This window comes from Heterodontus francisci, chromosome X (assembly GCF_036365525.1).
Source record: "Heterodontus francisci isolate sHetFra1 chromosome X, sHetFra1.hap1, whole genome shotgun sequence".
NCBI lineage: Eukaryota > Metazoa > Chordata > Chondrichthyes > Heterodontiformes > Heterodontidae > Heterodontus > Heterodontus francisci.
The window spans coordinates 6081-24731 of NC_090421.1; the positions used below are offsets into that span (position 1 = coordinate 6081).

The 18651-nt window shown below is 52.5% G+C and overlaps 1 protein-coding gene across 1 annotated transcript; it reads left to right on the plus strand.

The window, feature by feature from the left end:
- The first annotated feature begins 420 nt into the window (after window positions 1-420).
- Window positions 421-17958, plus strand: smug1 (single-strand-selective monofunctional uracil-DNA glycosylase 1). The gene is made up of 3 exons (XM_068024948.1): window positions 421-499; window positions 4708-5027; window positions 17210-17958. Exons 2-3 carry the CDS (start codon window positions 4752-4754, stop codon window positions 17756-17758), a joined length of 825 nt encoding a protein of 274 aa, XP_067881049.1. The 5' UTR covers window positions 421-499; window positions 4708-4751; the 3' UTR covers window positions 17759-17958.
- The last annotated feature ends 693 nt before the right edge of the window (window positions 17959-18651 follow it).

An 18651-nucleotide genomic window follows, 5' to 3' on the forward strand; every position in this document is an offset into this window, starting at 1 on the left:
GTACCAACCAGCGCAGGGTCACCCCCCACCCGCTTCCCACTGACTCCAGTTTTGCGAGGGGCTCCTTGATGCCAGGCTTGGTCGGACGCTGCCGTGAAGTCGGGGTGGGGGGGGGGGGGTGGGCGGTGACCCTCACCCCCACCCCCACCCCTGGGGTTCGGTGTGTTTCTGAGTGAGCCTGTGCAAGTGGGCGGAGGGTGGTGAGTTGGGGGTGGGAGCTTGCAGGGTGCAGCTTCCCCCTCCCGGCCAGCGGTGGCGCTGCGGGAGAGGCGCCCGTAGCCGCGTGCGCCGGCGCGGGGGCCGGCTGCGAATGCCGTGCCCGCGACGCGCAGCAGCCGGGGGCACGCAGGCGCAGCACCGTCACCGCCGGGCGCCGCGCCAGCGCACTGGCCCCTCCCCGCGCCCTGGGCCGCGGCTCCGGGGACTACAACTCCCGGCAGCCCCCGCGCGCGCGTGTAGGCCTCAGGCTGTGGCAAATTGAGCAGGCCCCAGGCTTGAGGTGGGAGCCTGGAACTGCGCTGAAGGGAGGCGGTTAGAGGAGGGGGGGGGGGGGGTTCTGGGGGTTTTATTGGGGTTTTGGGGGTTTATTGAAGAGTCTGAGGGTTTATTGGAGGGTCTGAGGGTATATTGGGGGGTCTGGGGGTTATTGGGGGGTCTGGGGGTTTATTGGGGGGGGTCTGGGGGTTATTGAGGATCTGGGGGTTTATTGGGGGTCTGGGTGTTTTTTGGGGGTCTGGGGGTTTATTGGGGGGTCTGGGGGTTTATTGGGGGGTCTGGGGGTTTATTGAGGATCTGGGGGTTCATTGGGGGGTCTGGGGGTTTATTGGAGGATCTGGGGGTTCATTGGGGGGTTTGGGGGTTTATTGGAGGGTCTGGGGGTTCATTGGGGGGTCTGGGGGTTTATTGAAGAGTCTGAGGGTATATTGGGGGTTCTGGTGGTTTATTGGGGGGGGGGTCTGGTGGTTTATTGAGGATCTGGGGGTTATTGAGGATCTGGGGGTTTATTGGGGGTCTGGGTGTTTATTGGGGGGTCTGGGGGTTTATTGGGGGGTCTGGGGGTTTATTGAGGATCTGGGGGTTCATTGGGGGGTCTGGGGGTTTATTGGAGGGTCTGGGGGTTCATTGGGGGGTTTGGGGGTTTATTGGAGGGTCTGGGGGTTCATTGGGGGGTCTGGGGGTTTATTGAAGAGTCTGAGGGTATATTGGGGGTTCTGGTGGTTTATTGGGGGGTCTGGTGGTTTATTGAGGATCTGGGAGTTTATTATGGGGTCTGGGGGTTTATTGAGGATCTGGGGGTTCATTGGGGGGTCTGGGGGTTTATTGAGGGCTCTGGGGGTTTATTGTGGGGTCTGGGGGTTTATTGAGGATCTGGGGGTTTATTGGGGGGTCTGGGGGTTTATTGGGGGGTCTGGGGGTTTATTGGGGGGTCTGGGGGTTTATTGAGGATCTGGGGGTTTATTATGGGGTCTGGGGGTTTATTGTGGATCTGGGGGTTCATTGGGGGGTCTGGGGGTTTATTGAGGGCTCTGGGGGTTTATTGTGGGGTCTGGAGGTTTATTGGGGGTCTGGGGGTTTATTGAAGAGTCTGAGGGTATATTGGAGGGTCTGGGTTTATTTGGGGGGGGTCTGGGGGTTATTGAGGGATCTGGTGGTTTATTGGGGGGTTTGGTGGTTTATTGAGGATCTGGGGGTTTATTGTGGGGTCTGGGGGGTTTATTGTGGGGTTTGGGGGTTTATTGAGGATCTGGGGGTTCATTGGGGGGTCTGGGGGTTTATTGAAGAGTCTGAGGGTATATTGGGGGTTCTGGTGGTTTATTGGGGGGTCTGGGGGTTATTGAGGGGTCTGGTGGTTTATTGGGGGGTCTGGTGGTTTATTGAGGATCTGGGGGTTTATTATGGGGTCCGGGGGTTTATTGGGGGGTCTGGGGGTTATTGAGGGGTCTGGTGGTTTATTGGGGGGTCTGGTGGTTTATTGGGGGGTCTGGTGGTTTATTGAGGGGTCTGGTGGTTTATTGAGGATCTGGGGGTTTATTATGGGGTCTGAGGGTATATTGGGGGTTCTGGTGGTTTATTGTGGGGTCTGGGGGTTTATTGAGGATCTGGGGGTTCATTGGGGGGTCTGGGGGTTTTTTGAGGGCTCTGGGGGTTTATTGTGGGGTCTGGGGGTTTATTGGGGGGTCTGGGGGTTTATTGAGGATCTGGGGGTTTATTGGGGGGTCTGGGGGTTTATTGAGGGCTCTGGGGGTTTATTGTGGGGTCTGGGGGTTTATTGGGGGTTCTGGTGGTTTATTGGGGGTCTGGGAGTTTATTGGGGGGTCTGGGGGTTTATTGAGGATCTGGGTGTTTATTGGGGTGTCTGGGGCTTTATTGAGGGATCTGGGGGTTTATTGAGGGCTCTGGGGGTTTATTGTGGGGTCTGGGGGTTTATTGTGGGTTTTGGTGGTTTATTGGGGGGTCTGGGGGTTTATTGAGGATCTGGGGGTTTATTGGGGGCTCTGGGGGTTTATTGGAGGGTCTGGGTTTTTTTGGGGGGTTCTGGTGGTTTATTGGGGGTCTGGGGGTTTATTGTGGGGTCTGGGGGTTTATTGGGGGGTCTGGGGGTTTATTGGGGGGTCTGGGGGTTTATTGAGGATCTAGGGGTTTATTGGGGGGTCTGGGGGTTTATTGAGGATCTAGGGGTTTATTGGGGGGTCTGGGGGTTTATTGGAGGGTCGGGGTTTATTGGGGGGTCTGGGGGTTTATTGGGGGGTCGGGGTTTATTGGGGGGTCTGGGGGTTTATTGGGGGGTCTGGGGGTTTATTGTGGGATCTGGGGGTTTATTGGGGGGTCTGGGGGTTTATTGGGGGGTCTGGGGGTTTATTGAGGGCTCTGGGGGTTTATTGGGGGTTCTGGTGGTTTGTTGGGGGTCTGGGGGTTTATTGGGGGGTCTGGGGGTTTATTGAGGATCTGGGGGTTTATTGTGGGGTCTGGGGGTTTATTGGGGGTTCTGGTGGTTTATTGGGGGTTCTGGTGGTTTATTGTGGGGTCTGGGGGTTTATTGGGGGCTCGGGGTTTATTGTGGGGTCTGGGGGTTTATTGTGGGGTCTGGGTGTTTATTGGGGATCTGGGGGTTTATTGTGGGGTCTGGGGGTTTATTGGGGAGTCTGGGGGTTTATTGGGGGGTCTCGGGGTTTATTGGGGGGGTCTGGGGGTTTATTGTGGGGTCTAGGGGTTTATTGGGAAGGGTCTGGGGGTTTATTGGGGGGGTCTGGGGGTTTATTGGGGGTCTGGTGGTTTATTGAGGGATCTGGGGGTTTATTGGGGGGGTCTGGGGGTTTATTGTGGGGTATGGGGGGTTTATTGGGGGTCTGGGGGTTTATTGGGGATCTGGGGGTTTATTGTGGGGTCTAGGGGTTTATTGGGAAGGGTCTGGGGGTTTATTGGGGGGTCTGGGGGTTTATTGGAGGGTCTGGTGCTTTATTGAGGGATCTGGGGGTTTATTGTGGGGTCTAGGGGTTTATTGGGAAGGGTCTGGGGGTTTATTGAGGGATCTGGGGGTTTATTGAGGGATCTGGGGGTTTATTGAGGATCTGGGGGTTTATTGTGGGGTCTAGGGGTTTATTGGGAAGGGTCTGGGGGTTTATTGGGGGTCTGGGGGTTTATTGGAGGGTCTGGTGGTTTATTGAGGGATCTGGGGGTTTATTGAGGATCTGGGGGTTTATTGTGGGGTCTGGGGGTTTATTGGGGGGTCTGGGGGTTTATAGGGGGGTCTGGGGGTTTATTGGCGGTCTGATGGTTTATTGAGGGATCTGGGTGTTTATTGTGGGATCTGGGGGGGTTTATTGTGGGCTCTGGGGGTTCATTGGAGGGTCTGGGGGTTCATTGGAGGGACTGGGGGTTTATTGGGGGTCTGGGGATTTATTTGGGGGTCTGGGTTTTTTTTGGAGGGTCTGGGGGTTCATTGGAGGGACTGGGGGTTTATTCAGGGGTCTGGGGGTTTATTGGGGGATCTGGGGGTTTATTGGGAAGGGTCTGGGGGTTTATTGGGAAGGGTCTGGGGGTTTATTGGGAAGGGTCTGGGGGTTTATTGGGGGTCTGGGGGTTTATTGGAGGGTCTGGTGGTTTATTGAGGGATCTGGGGGTTTATTGAGGATCTGGGGGTTTATTGTGGGGTCTGGGGGTTTATTGGGGGGTCTGGGGGTTTATTGGGGGGTCTGGGGGTTTATTGGCGGTCTGATGGTTTATTGAGGGATCTGGGTGTTTATTGTGGGATCTGGGGGGTTTATTGGGGGCTCTGGGGGTTTATTGGGGAGTGTGGGTTTTTTTTGGAGGGTCTGGGGGTTCATTGGAGGGACTGGGGGTTTATTCAGGGGTCTGGGGGTTTATTGGGGGATCTGGGGGTTTATTGGGGGGTCTGGTTTTTTTTGGAGGGTCTGGGGGTTTATTCAGGGGTCTGGGGGTTTATTCAGGGGTCTGGGGGTTTATTCAGGGGTCTGGGGGTTTATTGGGGGATCTGGGGGTTTATTGAGGGGTCTGGGTGTTTATTGGGGGGTCTGGGTATTTATTGGGTGTGGGGTTTTATTGGGGGATCAGGGGATTTATCGGGGGTTGACTGGGTGTGTGGGGGTTTATTGGGGCTTTATTGAGGGGTTCTGGGGGTTTATTGGGGTACGATTTAACAATATTTGGGGTGATATTTCTTTCTCTCTCTCTCTCTCTCCGTCCCAGGTCACGAGCCGAGAGGGAGGAAGGCGGCGTTACGGGAAGAGGGGATGGAGTCTCGGGCGACGCCGCCCCCCTGGGCTGCCCAGGGCGACGGGTGCCCTCCCCAGGGGGAGGGCCTGGCCGACGCCTTCTTGCGACTGGAGCTGGAGCTCAACGCCCGCCTGAGGGAGTTGCCGTTCGCGCCGCCCGTCTGCTACGTGTACAGCCCGCTGGAGTACGCCTGGGAGCCACACCGGGCGTACGTGGAGATGTACTGCCAGGCCCCGAAGGAGGTGCTGTTCCTGGGGATGAACCCCGGCCCCTTTGGAATGGTGCAGACTGGGGTGAGAAGCTGCCGCGCGGCGTCCCGCTGTTTCCCCGGTCGTTAAGCTCTGCCCCTTCCCCTCCACCCCTCGCCACGTTCCGCCTCACACCCTCCCACCCCCTGCTACCGCTGCCTGTCAATGTGGGATGGTTGCTCGACTCTGGGGGCATCACGTCCCTCACTGTAACACTCTGATATATCCCACACCCCTCACTGTAACACTCTGATATATCCCACACCCCTCACTGTAACACTCTGATATATCCCACACCCCTCACTGTAACACTCTGATATATTCCACACCCCTCACTGTAACACACTGATATATCCCACACCCCTCACTGTAACACTCTGATATATCCCACACCCCTCACTGTAACACTCTGATATACCCCACACCCCTCACTGTAACACTCTGATATATCCCACACCCCTCACTGTAACACTCTGATATATCCCACACCCCTCACTGTAACACTCTGATATATCCCACACCCCTCACTGTAACACTCTGATATATCCCGCACCCCTCACTGTAACACTCTGATATATCCCGCACCCCTCAGTGTAACACTCTGATATATCCCGCACCCCTCACTGTAACACTCTGATATATCCCACACCCCTCACTGTAACACTCTGATATATCCCGCACCCCTCAGTGTAACACTCTGATATATTCCACACCCCTCACTGTAACACACTGATATATCCCACACTCCTCACTGTAACACACTGATATATCCCACACCCCTCACTGTAACACTCTGATATATCCCACACCCCTCACTGTAACACTCTGATATATCCCACACCCCTCACTGTAACACTCTGATATATCCCACACCCCTCACTGTAACACTCTGATATATCCCACACCACTCACTGTAACACACTGATATATCCCACACCCCTCACTGTAACACTCTGATATATCCCACACCCCTCACTGTAACACTCTGATATATCCCACACCCCTCACTGTAACACTCTGATATATCCCACACCCCTCACTGTAACACTCTGATATATCCCACACCCCTCACTGTAACACTCTGATATATCCCACACCCCTCACTGTAACACACTGATATATCCCACACCCCTCACTGTAACACTCTGATATATCCCACACCCCTCACTGTCACACTCTGATATATCCCACACCCCTCACTGTAACATTCTGATATACCCGACACCCCTCACTGTAACACTCTGATATACCCCACACCCCTCACTGTAACACTCTGATATATTCCACACCCCTCACTGTAACACTCTGATATATCCCACACCCCTCACTGTAACACACTGATATATCCCACACCCCTCACTGTAACACTCTGATATATCCCACACCCCTCACTGTAACACACTGATATATCCCACACCCTTTCACTGTAACACTCTGATATATCCCACACCCCTCACTGTAACACTCTGATATATCCCACACCCCTCACTGTAACACACTGATATATCCCACACCCCTCACTGTAACACTCTGATATATCCCACACCCCTCACTGTAACACACTGATATATCCCACACCCCTCACTGTAACACTCTGATATATCCCACACTCCTCACTGTAACACTCTGATATCCCACACTACGCACTGTAACACACTGATATATCCCACACTCCTCAGTGTAACACTCTGATATATCCCACACCCCTCACTGTAACACACTGATATATCCCACACCCCTCACTGTAACACTCTGATATATCCCACACTCCTCACTGTAACACTCTGATATCCCACACTACGCACTGTAACACACTGATATATCCCACACTCCTCAGTGTAACACTCTGATATATCCCACACTCCTCACTGTAACACTCTGATATATCCCACACTCCTCACTGTAACACTCTGATATCCCACACTACGCACTGTAACACACTGATATATCCCACACTCCTCAGTGTAACACTCTGATATATCCCACACTCCTCACTGTAACACACTGATATATCCCACACTCCTCAGTGTAACACTCTGATATATCCCACACTCCTCAGTGTAACATTCTGATATATCCCACACTCCTCACTGTAACACTCTGATATCCCACACTACGCACTGTAACACACTGATATATCCCACACTCCTCAGTGTAACACTCTGATATATCCCACACCCCTCAGTGTAACACTCTGATATATCCCACACCCCTCAGTGTAACACTCTGATATATTCCACACCCCTCACTGTAACACTCTGATATATCCCACACCCCTCACTGTAACACTCTGATATATCCCACACCCCTCAGTGTAACACTCTGATATATTCCACACTCCTCACTGTAACACTCTGATATCCCACACTACGCACTGTAACACACTGATATATCCCACACTCCTCAGTGTAACACTCTGATATATCCCACACCCCTCAGTGTAACACTCTGATATATCCCACACCCCTCAGTGTAACACTCTGATATATCCCACACTCCTCAGTGTAACACTCTGATATATCCCACACCCCTCAGTGTAACACTCTGATATATCCCACACCCCTCAGTGTAACACTCTGATATATTCCACACTCCTCACTGTAACACTCTGATATCCCACACTACGCACTGTAACACACTGATATATCCCACACTCCTCAGTGTAACATTCTGATATATCCCACACTCCTCACTGTAACACTCTGATATCCCACACTACGCACTGTAACACACTGATATATCCCACACCCCTCAGTGTAACACTCTGATATATCGCACACCCCTCACTGTAACACTCTGATATATCCCACACCCCTCACTGTAACACTCTGATATATCCCACACCCCTCAGTGTAACACTCTGATATATTCCACACCCCTCACTGTAACACTCTGATATATTCCACACCCCTCACTGTAACACTCTGATATATCCCACACCCCTCAGTGTAACACTCTGATATATTCCACACCCCTCACTGTAACACTCTGATATATCCCACACCCCTCACTGTAACACTCTGATATATCCCACACCCCTCAGTGTAACACTCTGATATATTCCACACCCCTCACTGTAACACTCTGATATATCCCACACCCCTCACTGTAACACTCTGATATATCGCACACCCCTCACTGTAACACTCTGATATATCGCACACCCCTCACTGTAACACTCTGATATATCCCACACCCCTCACTGTAACACTCTGATATATCCCACACCCCTCAGTGTAACACTCTGATATATTCCACACCCCTCACTGTAACACTCTGATATATTCCACACCCCTCACTGTAACACTCTGATATATCCCACACCCCTCAGTGTAACACACTGATATATCCCACACCCCTCAGTGTAACACTCTGATATATTCCACACCCCTCAGTGTAACACTCTGATATATCCCACACCCCTCAGTGTAACACTCTGATATATTCCACACCCCTCACTGTAACACTCTGATATATTCCACACCCCTCACTGTAACACTCTGATATATTCCACACCCCTCAGTGTAACACTCTGATATATCTCACACCCCTCACTGTAACACTCTGATATATCCCACACCCCTCAGTGTAACACTCTGATATATCCCACACCCCTCAGTGTAACACTCTGATATATTCCACACCCCTCACTGTAACACTCTGATATATTCCACACCCCTCACTGTAACACTCTGATATATTCCACACCCCTCACTGTAACACTCTGATATATCGCACACCCCTCACTGTAACACTCTGATATACCCCACACCCCTCACTGTAACACTCTGATATATCCCACACCCCTCAGTGTAACACTCTGATATATTCCACACCCCTCACTGTAACACTCTGATATATCCCACACCCCTCAGTGTAACACTCTGATATACCCCACACCCCTCACTGTAACACTCTGATATATCCCACACCCCTCAGTGTAACACTCTGATATATTCCACACCCCTCACTGTAACACTCTGATATATCCCACACCCCTCAGTGTAACACTCTGACATATTCCACATCCCTCACTGTAACACTCTGATATATCCCACACACCTCACTGTAACACTCTGATATATCCCACACCCCTCACTGTAACACTCTGATATCCCACACTACGCACTGTAACACACTGATATATCCCACACCCCTCACTGTAACACGCTGATATATCCCACACCCCTCAGTGTAACACTCTGATATATTCCACACCCCTCACTGTAACACTCTGATATACCCCACACTCCTCACTGTAACACTCTGATATATCCCACACCCCTCAGTGTAACACTCTGATATACTCCACACCCCTCACTGAAACACTGATATATCCCACACCCTTCACTGTAACACTCTGATATATTCCACACCCCTCACTGTAACACTGATATATCCCACACCCCTCACTGTTACTCTCTGAAATACCCCACACCCCTCACTGTAACACTCTGATATATCCCACATACCTCTCTGGAACACTCTGATATATCCCACACCCCTCACTGTTACTCTCTGAAATACCCCACACCCCTCACTGTCACACTCTGATATATTCCACACCCCTCACTGTAACACTCTGATATATCCCACACCCCTCACTGTTACTCTCTGAAATACCCCACACCCCTCACTGTCACACTCTGATATTTCCAACACCCCTCACTGAAACACTGATATATCCCACATCCCTCACTGCAACACACTGATATATCCCACACCCCTCACTGTTACTCTCTGATATATCCCACACCCCTCACTGTAACACTCTGATATATCCCACACCCCTCACTGTAACACTGATGTATCCCACACCCCTCACTGTAACACTCTGATATATCCCACACCCCTCACTGTAACACTCTGATATATCCCACACCCCTCACTGTAACACTGATATATCCCACACCCCTCACTGTAACACTCTGATATATCCCACACCCCTCACTGTAACACTCTGATATACCCCACACCCCTCACTGTAACACTGATGTATCCCACACCCCTCACTGTAACACTGATATATCCCACTCCCCTCTCTGTAACACTCTGATATATCCCACACCCCTCACTGTAACACTCTGATACATCCCACACCCCTCACTGTCACACTCTGATATATCCCACACCCCTCACTGTAACACACTGATATACCCCACACCCCTCACTGTAACACTCTGATATATCCCACACCCCTCACTGTCACACTCTGATATATCCCACACCCCTCATTGTAACACCCTGATATACCCCACACCCCTCACTGTAACACACTGATATATCCCACACCCCTCACTATCACACTCTGATATATCCCACACCCCTCACTGTCACACTCTGATATATCCCACACCCCTCACTGTAACACCCTGATATACCCCACACCCCTCACTGTAACACTCTGATATATCCCACACCCCTCACTGTCACACTCTGATATATCCCACACCCCTCACTGTAACACCCTGATATATCCCACACCCCTCACTGTAACACTCTGATATATCCCACACCCCTCACTGTCACACTCTGATGTATCCCACACCCCTCACTGTAACACCCTGATACATCCCACACCCCTCACTGTCACACTCTGATATATCCCACACCCCTCACTGTAACACTCTGATATATCCCACACCCCTCACTGTAACACTCTGATATATCCCACACTCCTCACTGTAACACTCTGATATATCCCACACCCCTCACTGTAACACTCTGATATATCCCACACCCCTCACTGACACTCTGATATATCCCACACCCCTCACTGTCACACTCTGATATATCCCACACCCCTCACTAACACTCTGATATATCCCACACCCCTCACTGTAACACTCTGATAAACTCCACACTCCTCACTGTAACACTCTGATATATCCCACACCCCTCACTGTAACACTCTGATATATCCCACACCCCTCTCTGTAACACTCTGATATATCCCACACCCCTCACTGTATCACACTGATATATCCCACACCCCTCACTGTAACACTCTGATATATCCCACACCCCTCACTGTAACACTCTGATATATTCCACACCCCTCACTGTAACACACTGATATATCCCACACCCCTCACTGTAACACACTGATATATCCCACACCCCTCACTGTCACACTCTGATATATCCCACACCCCTCACTAACACTCTGATATATCCCACACCCCTCACTGTAACACTCTGATAAACTCCACACTCCTCACTGTAACACTCTGATATATCCCACACCCCTCACTGTAACACTCTGATATATCCCACACCCCTCTCTGTAACACTCTGATATATCCCACACCCCTCACTGTATCACACTGATATATCCCACACCCCTCACTGTAACACTCTGATATATCCCACACCCCTCACTGTAACACTCTGATATATTCCACACCCCTCACTGTAACACACTGATATATCCCACACCCCTCACTGTAACACTCTGATATATCCCACACCCCTCACTGTAACACTCTGATATATCCCACACCCCTCACTGTAACACTCTGATATATTCCACACCCCTCACTGTAACACACTGATATATCCCACACCCCTCACTGTAACACTCTGATATATCCCACACCCCTCACTGTAACACTCTGATATATTCCACACCCCTCACTCTAACACACTGATATATCCCACACCCCTCACTGTAACACTCTGATATATTCCACACCCCTCACTGTAACACATTGATATATTCCACACCCCTCACTGTAACACACTGATATATCCCACACCCCTCACTGTAACATGGATGCATCTTTTGTTTCATTATTTCTCTTTCCTGTTCTCTTTCTTTCTCTTCCTCTCTCTCTCTCTCTCATGCTGTCACTCTCTCTATTTCTCTGGGTCTCCTTGCACCGGTGCTCACTCTTTCTGACTTCATCTCTGTCTCGGTCTCGTCTAAGTCTCTGTGCCTCCCTCTCCCTTTCTCTTTCTCTCTCTCTCTCTGCCTTGCTCACGCTCTGTCGCTCTCTCTATCACGCGCTCTCGCACTCTTGCTCTCTTTCTCTGTTGCACCTTCTCTCTCTGTCTAGCTCTCTGTCGCACTTGCTTTCGGCTCCCTCTGTGTTCTCTCTCTCTCTGTCTCCTTCTCTCTCTGTTTCCCTTTCTCTCTCCCTGTCTCCCTCTTTCTCTCTCTCTCTCTCCCTTTCTCTCTCTGTCCCACCCTCTCCCTCTTTCTCTCTCCCTCTGCCTCTCTGTCTCTCTCTCTGTCCCTCACTCTCTTGCTCTTTTTTGTCTCTCTCTCTCTGTCTGTCTTTCTCCCTCTGCCTTTCTGTCTCTCTCTGTCTCTCTCTCTGTCCCTCTCTCTTTCTGTCTCTCTCTCTCTGTCTGTCTTTCTCCCTCTGCCTTTCTGTCTCTCTCTGTCTCTCTCTCTGTCCCTCTCTCTGTCCCTCTCTCTTTCTTTCTCTCTCTCTCTCTGTCCCTCTGCCTTTCTGACCGTCTCTCTCTGTCTCTCTCTCCCACTCTGTCTCTCTCTCTCTCTCCCTCTCTCTGTCTCTCTCTGACTCTCTCTCCCTATCTCTTTCTCTGTCTGTGCCTCTCTCTCTCCTCCTCTGCCTTTCTGTCTCTCTTTCACTCTCCCTCTGTCTCCCTCTCCCTCTCTATCTCCCACTCTGTCTGTCTCTCTGTCTCTCTCTCCCAGTCTGTGTCTATCTCTCTGTCTCTTTCTCTCTTTGTCCCTCTCTCTCTCTCCCTCCCTCTATCTTTATGTCTCTCTCTCTCTCCTGCTGCCTTTCTGTTTCTCTCTCTCTCCCTCTGCCTTTCTGTCTCTCTCTCTCTCCCTCTGTCTTTATGTCTCTCTTTCTGTCTCACTCTCTGTCTCTCTCTGCCTTTCTGTCTCTCTCTCTCTACCTCTGTCTTTATGTCTCTCTTTATGTCTCACTCTCTGTCTCTCTCTCTCTCTGTCTCCCCCTCTCTCTGTCTCCCCGTCTCTCTCTGTCTCCCACTCCCTCTCTCTGTCTCCCTCGTTCTCTCTCTCCCTCTCTCTATCTTTCCCCACTCTCTCTCTCACTCTGTCTGTCTGTCTCTCTCTCTCTCTGTCTCTCTCTCTCTCTGTCTCTCTCTCTCTCTGTCTCTCACTCTCTCTGTCTCTCACTCTCTTTCTCCCTCTGCCTTTCTGTCGCTCTCCCACTCTGTCTCTCTCTCTCTATCTCTCTCTCTCTATCTCTCTCTCTCTATCTCTCTCTCTCTCTCTCTCTCTCTCTCTCTGTCTCTGTCTCTGTCTCTGTCTCTCTCTCTCTGTCTTTCACTCTCTCTCTCTCTCTCTCCCTCTGCCTTTCTGTCTGTCTCACTCTCCCACTCTCTCTCTCTCTGTCTCTCTCTCTGTGTCTCTCTCTCTCCCTCTGTCTTTATGTCTGTCTCACTGTCTCTCTCTCTGGCTGTCTCTCCCTCTCTCTCTCTTTCCCTCTCTCTTTCCCTCTCTGTCTGCCTCCTTCTCTCTGTGTGTCTCTCTCTGTCTCTGGCTCTCTCTCTCTCTCTGTCTGTCTGTCTGTCTCTCTACCTCTCTCTCTCTCACTCTCCCTCCCTCTCTCTCTCTCTCTGTCTCCCTCTCTCTCTCTGTCTCCCTCTCTCTCTCTGTCTCCCTCTCTCTGTCTCCCTCTCTCTCTTTCCCCCACTCTCTCTCTCACTCTGTCTCTCTCACTCTCTCTTTCTCCCTCTGCCTTTCTGTCACTCCCACTCTGTCTCTCTCTCCCACTCTGTCTCTCTCTCCCACTCTGTCTCTCTCTATCTCTCTCTCTCTCTCTATCTCTCTCTCTCTCTGTCTCTGTCTCTCACTCTCTCTCTTTCTCCCTCTGCCTTTCTGTCTGTCTCTCTCGGTCTCTCTCTTCCATACTGGCTCTCTCTCTCTGTCTCTCTCTCTCTGTCTCTCTCTCTCTGTCTCTCTCTCTGTCTCTATCTCTCTCTATCTCTCTCTCTCTGTTTCTCTCTGTCTCTGTCTCTCTCTCTGTTTCTCTCTGTCTCTGTCTCTCTCTCTGTCTCTCTCTCTGTCTCTCTCTGTTTCTCTCTCTCTCCCCCCCCCTCTGGCGATCTCTCCCTCCCTCTCTCCCTCTGGCTGTCTCTCCCTATCTTTCCCTCTCTCTGTCTGCCTCCTTCTCTCTATCTGTCTCCTTCTCTGTGTGTCTGTCTGTGGCTCTCTCTCTCTCTGTCTGTCTCTGTCTCTCTCTCTCTACCTCTCTCTCACTCTCTCTACCTCTCTCTCACTCTCTCTACCTCTCTCTCACTCTCCCTCTCTCTCACTCTCCCTCTCTCTGTCTCTCACTCTCTCTGTCTCCCTCGTTCTCTCTCTCCCTCTCTCTGTCTCTCTCCTTCTTCCTCTCTCCCTGTCCCTCTCTGTCTCTCTCTCTGTCTGTCTCTCTCTCTCTTTCTCTCTGTCCCTCTCTCTCTGTCCCTCTCTCTCTCTGTCCCTCTCTCTCTCCCTCTCTCTGTCTCTCTCCCGCTCTCTGTCCCTCTCTCTCCCTCTCTGTGTGTCTCTCTCTCCCTCTCTGTCCCCCTCATTCTCTCTGTCCCTCTCTGTCTCTGTTACCTTTCTCTCTCCCACTCTGTCTCTCTCTCACTCTCCCTCTCTCTCTCATTGTCCCTCTCTCTCTCTCCCTCTGTCTTTATGTCTCTCCCTCTGTCTTTATGTCTCCCTCTCTCTGTCTTTATCTCTCTATCTGTCTTGGTCTTTCTCTCAGTCTTTCTCTCTGTCTCTCTCTGTCTCTGTCTCTGTCTCTCTCTGTCTCTGTCTCTCTCTGTCTCTGTCTCTGTCTCTCTCTCTCTCTGTCTCTCTCTCTCTGTCTCTCGCTGTCTATCTCTCTGTCTGCCTCTCTCTCCCTCTGTCTCTCTGTCTCCCTCTCTCTGTCTCTCTGTCTCCCTTGCTCTCTCTTTCTCTGTCCCTCTCTCTCCCTCTCTCTGTTTGTCTCCCTCTTTCTGTCTCTCTTTCCCTCTCTGTCTCCCTCTCTCTCTCTCTCCCCCGCTCTCTCTCTCTCCCTCAGTATCTCTCCCTCTGTCTCTCTGTCCCTCTCACTCTCTTTCCCGCTCTCTGTCTCTCTCCTTCTCTCTGTCTGTCTGTCTCTCTCTCTGTCTCCCTCTTCCTCTCCCTGTCTGTCTCCCTCTCTCTAATCTCTCTCTCCCCCACTTAATCTGCCTCTCCCACTCTGTCTCCCTCTCTCTCTCTCGCCCTCTCTGTCTCCCTCACTCTGTCTCCCTCACTCTGTCTGTCTCCCCCTCTCTGTCTCCCCCTCTCTGTCTCCCCCTCTCTGTCTCCCCCTCTCTGTCTCCCCCTCTCTGTCTCCCCCTCTCTGTCTCCCCCTCTCTGTCTCCCCCTCTCTGTCTCCCCCTCTCTGTCTCCCCCTCTCTGTCTCCCCCTCTCTGTCTCCCCCTCTCTCTCTCTCTGTCTCTCTCTCTCTGTCTCTCTCTGTCTCACTCGCTCTATCTCTCTCTCTGTCTCCCCCTCTCTGTCTCCCCCTCTCTGTCTCCCCCTCTCTGTCTCCCCCTCTCTGTCTCCCCCTCTCTGTCTCCCCCTCTCTGTCTCCCCCTCTCTGTCTCTCTCTCTGTCTCTCTCTCTCTGTCTCTCTCTCTCTGTCTCTCTCTCTCTGTCTCTCTCTCTGTCTCACTCGCTCTATCTCTCTCTCTCTCTCTCTCTGTCTCTGTCTGTCTCACTCGCTCTATCTCTCTCTCCCTCTCTCTGTGTCTCCCTCCCTTTCTCTGTGTCTCCCTCCCTCCCTCTGTCTGCCTCCTTCTTTCTGTCTGTCTCCCTCTCTGTGTGTCTCTCTCTCTGTCTCTGGCTCTCCCTCTCTCTGTCTGTCTGTCTCTCTCTCTCTACCTCTCTCTCTCGCTCACTCTCCCTCTCTCTGTCTCTCACTCCCTCTATTTGTCTCCCTCATTCTCTCTCTCTCTCTGTCTCTATCCCTCTTTCTGTCTGTCTGTCTCTCTCTCTCTGTCCCTCTCTCCGTCTCTCTCACTCCCTGTCCCTCTATCTCCCTCTCTGTGTCCCTCTCTCTCCCTCATTCTCTCTGTCCCTCTCTGTCTCTGTTCCCTCTCTCTCTCCCACTCTGTCTGTCTCTTTGTCCCTCTCTCCCACTCTGTCCCGCTCCCACTCTGTCTGTCTGTCTGTCTCTCTCTCTCTCTCATATTGTCCCTCTCTCTCGCTCCCTCTGTCTTTATGTCTCTCTCTCTCTGTCTTTATAGAACATAGAACAGTACAGCACAGTACAGGCCCTTCGGCCCATGATGTTGTGCTGAACCTTTAACCTACTCTAAGATCAAACTAACTACCTACCCTTCATTCTACTATCATCCATGTACCTATCCAAGAGTCGCTTAAATGTCCCTAATGTATCTGTCTCTCTCTGTCTCCCTCTCTCTCTGTCTCTCTCTCTCCCTCCCTGCCTCTGTCTCTCTCCCTGCCTCTGTCTCTCTCCCTGCCTCTGTCTCTCTCCCTGCCTCTGTCTCTCTCCCTGCCTCTGTCTCTCTCCCTGCCTCTGTCTCTCTCCCTGCCTCTGTCTCTCTCCCTCCCTCTGTCTCTCTCCCTCTCTCTGTCCCCCTCGCTCTCTGTCCCCCTCGCTCTCTGTCCCCCTCGCTCTCTGTCCCCCTCGCTCTCTGTCTCCCTCTCTCTGTCTCCCTCTCTCTGTCTCCCTCTCTCTGTCTCCCTCTCTCTGTCTCCCTCTCTCTGTCTCCCTCTCTCTGTCTCCCTCTCTCTGTCTCCCTCTCTCTGTCTCCCTCTCTCTGTCTCCCTCTCTCTGTCTCCCTCTCTCTGTCTCCCTCTCTCTGTCTCCCTCTCTCTGTCTCCCTCTCTCTGTCTTCCTCTCTCTGTCTTCCTCTCTCTGTCTCCCTCTCTCTGTCTTCCTCTCTCTGTCTTCCTCTCTCTGTCTTCCTCTCTCTGTCTTTCTCTCTCTGTCTTTCTCTCTCTCTCTCTCTCTGTCTCTGTCTCTGTCTCTCTCTGTCTCTCTCTGTCTCTCTACCTCTCTCTGTCTGTCTCTGTCTCTCTACCTCTCTCTGTCTCTCTGTCTGTCTCTCTGTCTGTCTCTCTGTCTGTCTCTCTGTCTGTCTCTCTGTCTCTCTCTCTCTCTGTCCCTCTCTTTCCGTCTTTCTGTCTCCCTCTCTCTCTCTTTCTGTCTCCCTCTCTCTCTCTTTCTGTCTCCCTCTCTCTCTCTTTCTGTCTCCCTCTCCCTCTCTCTCTCTCTCTCTCTATTCACTGTTTTCTCTTCTCTGCTTAACACCAGGTGCCTTTCGGAGAGGTGAAGTCTGTGCGGGACTGGCTGGGGGTGAGCGGGACCGTGGGGAGGCCCACGGTGGAGCACCCCAAGCGGCCTGTGCTGGGCCTGGACTGCCCTAGGACGGAGGTGAGCGGGGCCCGCTTCTGGGGGCTCCTGCGCCGGCTGTGCGGGGACGGGGGCCCCGCGGCCTTCTTCGGCGGCTGCTTCGTCCACAACCTCTGCCCGCTGGCCTTCCTGGACGTGGGCGGCCGCAACCTGACCCCCGCTGACCTCCCGCCAGCCCAGCGCCAGGACGTGCTGGCCACCTGCGACGACTCCCTCCGGCGGGCCGTGCGGCTGCTGGGGGTGGGGATGGTGATTGGGGTGGGAAAGCTGGCGGAGGGGAGGGCCAGGAGGGTGCTAGCGGAGGGGGACACGGCCCGGGTGCGGGTGGTGGGCATCCCCCACCCTTCCCCGCGCAACCCGCAAGCCAACAGGGGCTGGGAGGAGGCCGCGACTGCTCGGCTGCAGGAGCTGGGCGTCACGAGTCTGCTGGCGTCCACTCCCGGCGTCTGAACCCCCAACTCCTCCTCCCCTTCCACTCCCCCCACACCGCCGTGGGCGCGGGGCACAGGAGGTGGGGGGGGGTGGGGGGCCGCGATTCCGATACGCTGACGCCTTAAATATCAAATAGCCGTTGTGGTAGCCCGGAGCTTGAACGTTGCTGAAAACGAAGACATTTTGTCGGAGCTTTTCGTCTTGCGCTCATCGGGACAGCCCGCAAGAATGCCAACGCACGGGAAAGCCACAGTTTTATGCTGTGTGAGAAGGGAGTGCTGATTGGTTGGCGACAGAGTCCACTTGCCAACCAATCGGCGCTCTCTTCCCACGCAGCGTAAAACTGTTGCCTTCCCGCGCGTTGGTATTCTTGCGGGCTGTCCCGATGAGCGCAAGAGGAAAAGCTCCGACAAAGTGCCTCTGCTTTCAGCAGTACCTTAAATATCGTTGAATGGATGGAGGCCATTCGGCCCATCCCGACCCTCCCGCCACCGGAAACAGTTTCTCCCTCCCTCTCTACTTCTATCAAAGCCCCCGTCGCTGTCTATCCTTTGATCTACTACACTACAATCAGCGATAAAGCTGAACCGTGATTAAGCTAATATTTTTTTTTTTAGAATAAGCTGTGCACAGTTGTGCTAAAATATCGTCGCGGACTACGCGTCGAGATTATGTTTCCACTTGTTGAGGGGGTTGTGGGGGAGTGGCGGGGTGGCGGGGTGGTGGTGCGGATGGAGAGACCAGAACTAAGGGGGGAGGGGGAGCCATCGATATGACAGTCACGACTAAATCCAACGGGGGGGTATTCATGAGAAACGTCTTCTCAGCCCTCTGGGGGTAGAGAATTCCCAAGATTCACAAACCCTCCCGAGCGAAGAAATTTCTCCCCCCCCCCCCCCCCCCCCGCCGTC

Coding starts and splice junctions, on each gene's coding strand:
- smug1 (XM_068024948.1), top strand. CDS start 4,752: ATGGAGTCTCGGGCGACGCCGCCCCCCTGGGCTGCCCAGGGCGACGGG. Junction 5,028..17,209: donor TTGGAATGGTGCAGACTGGG/GTGAGAAGCTGC, acceptor GCTTAACACCAG/GTGCCTTTCGGAGAGGTGAA.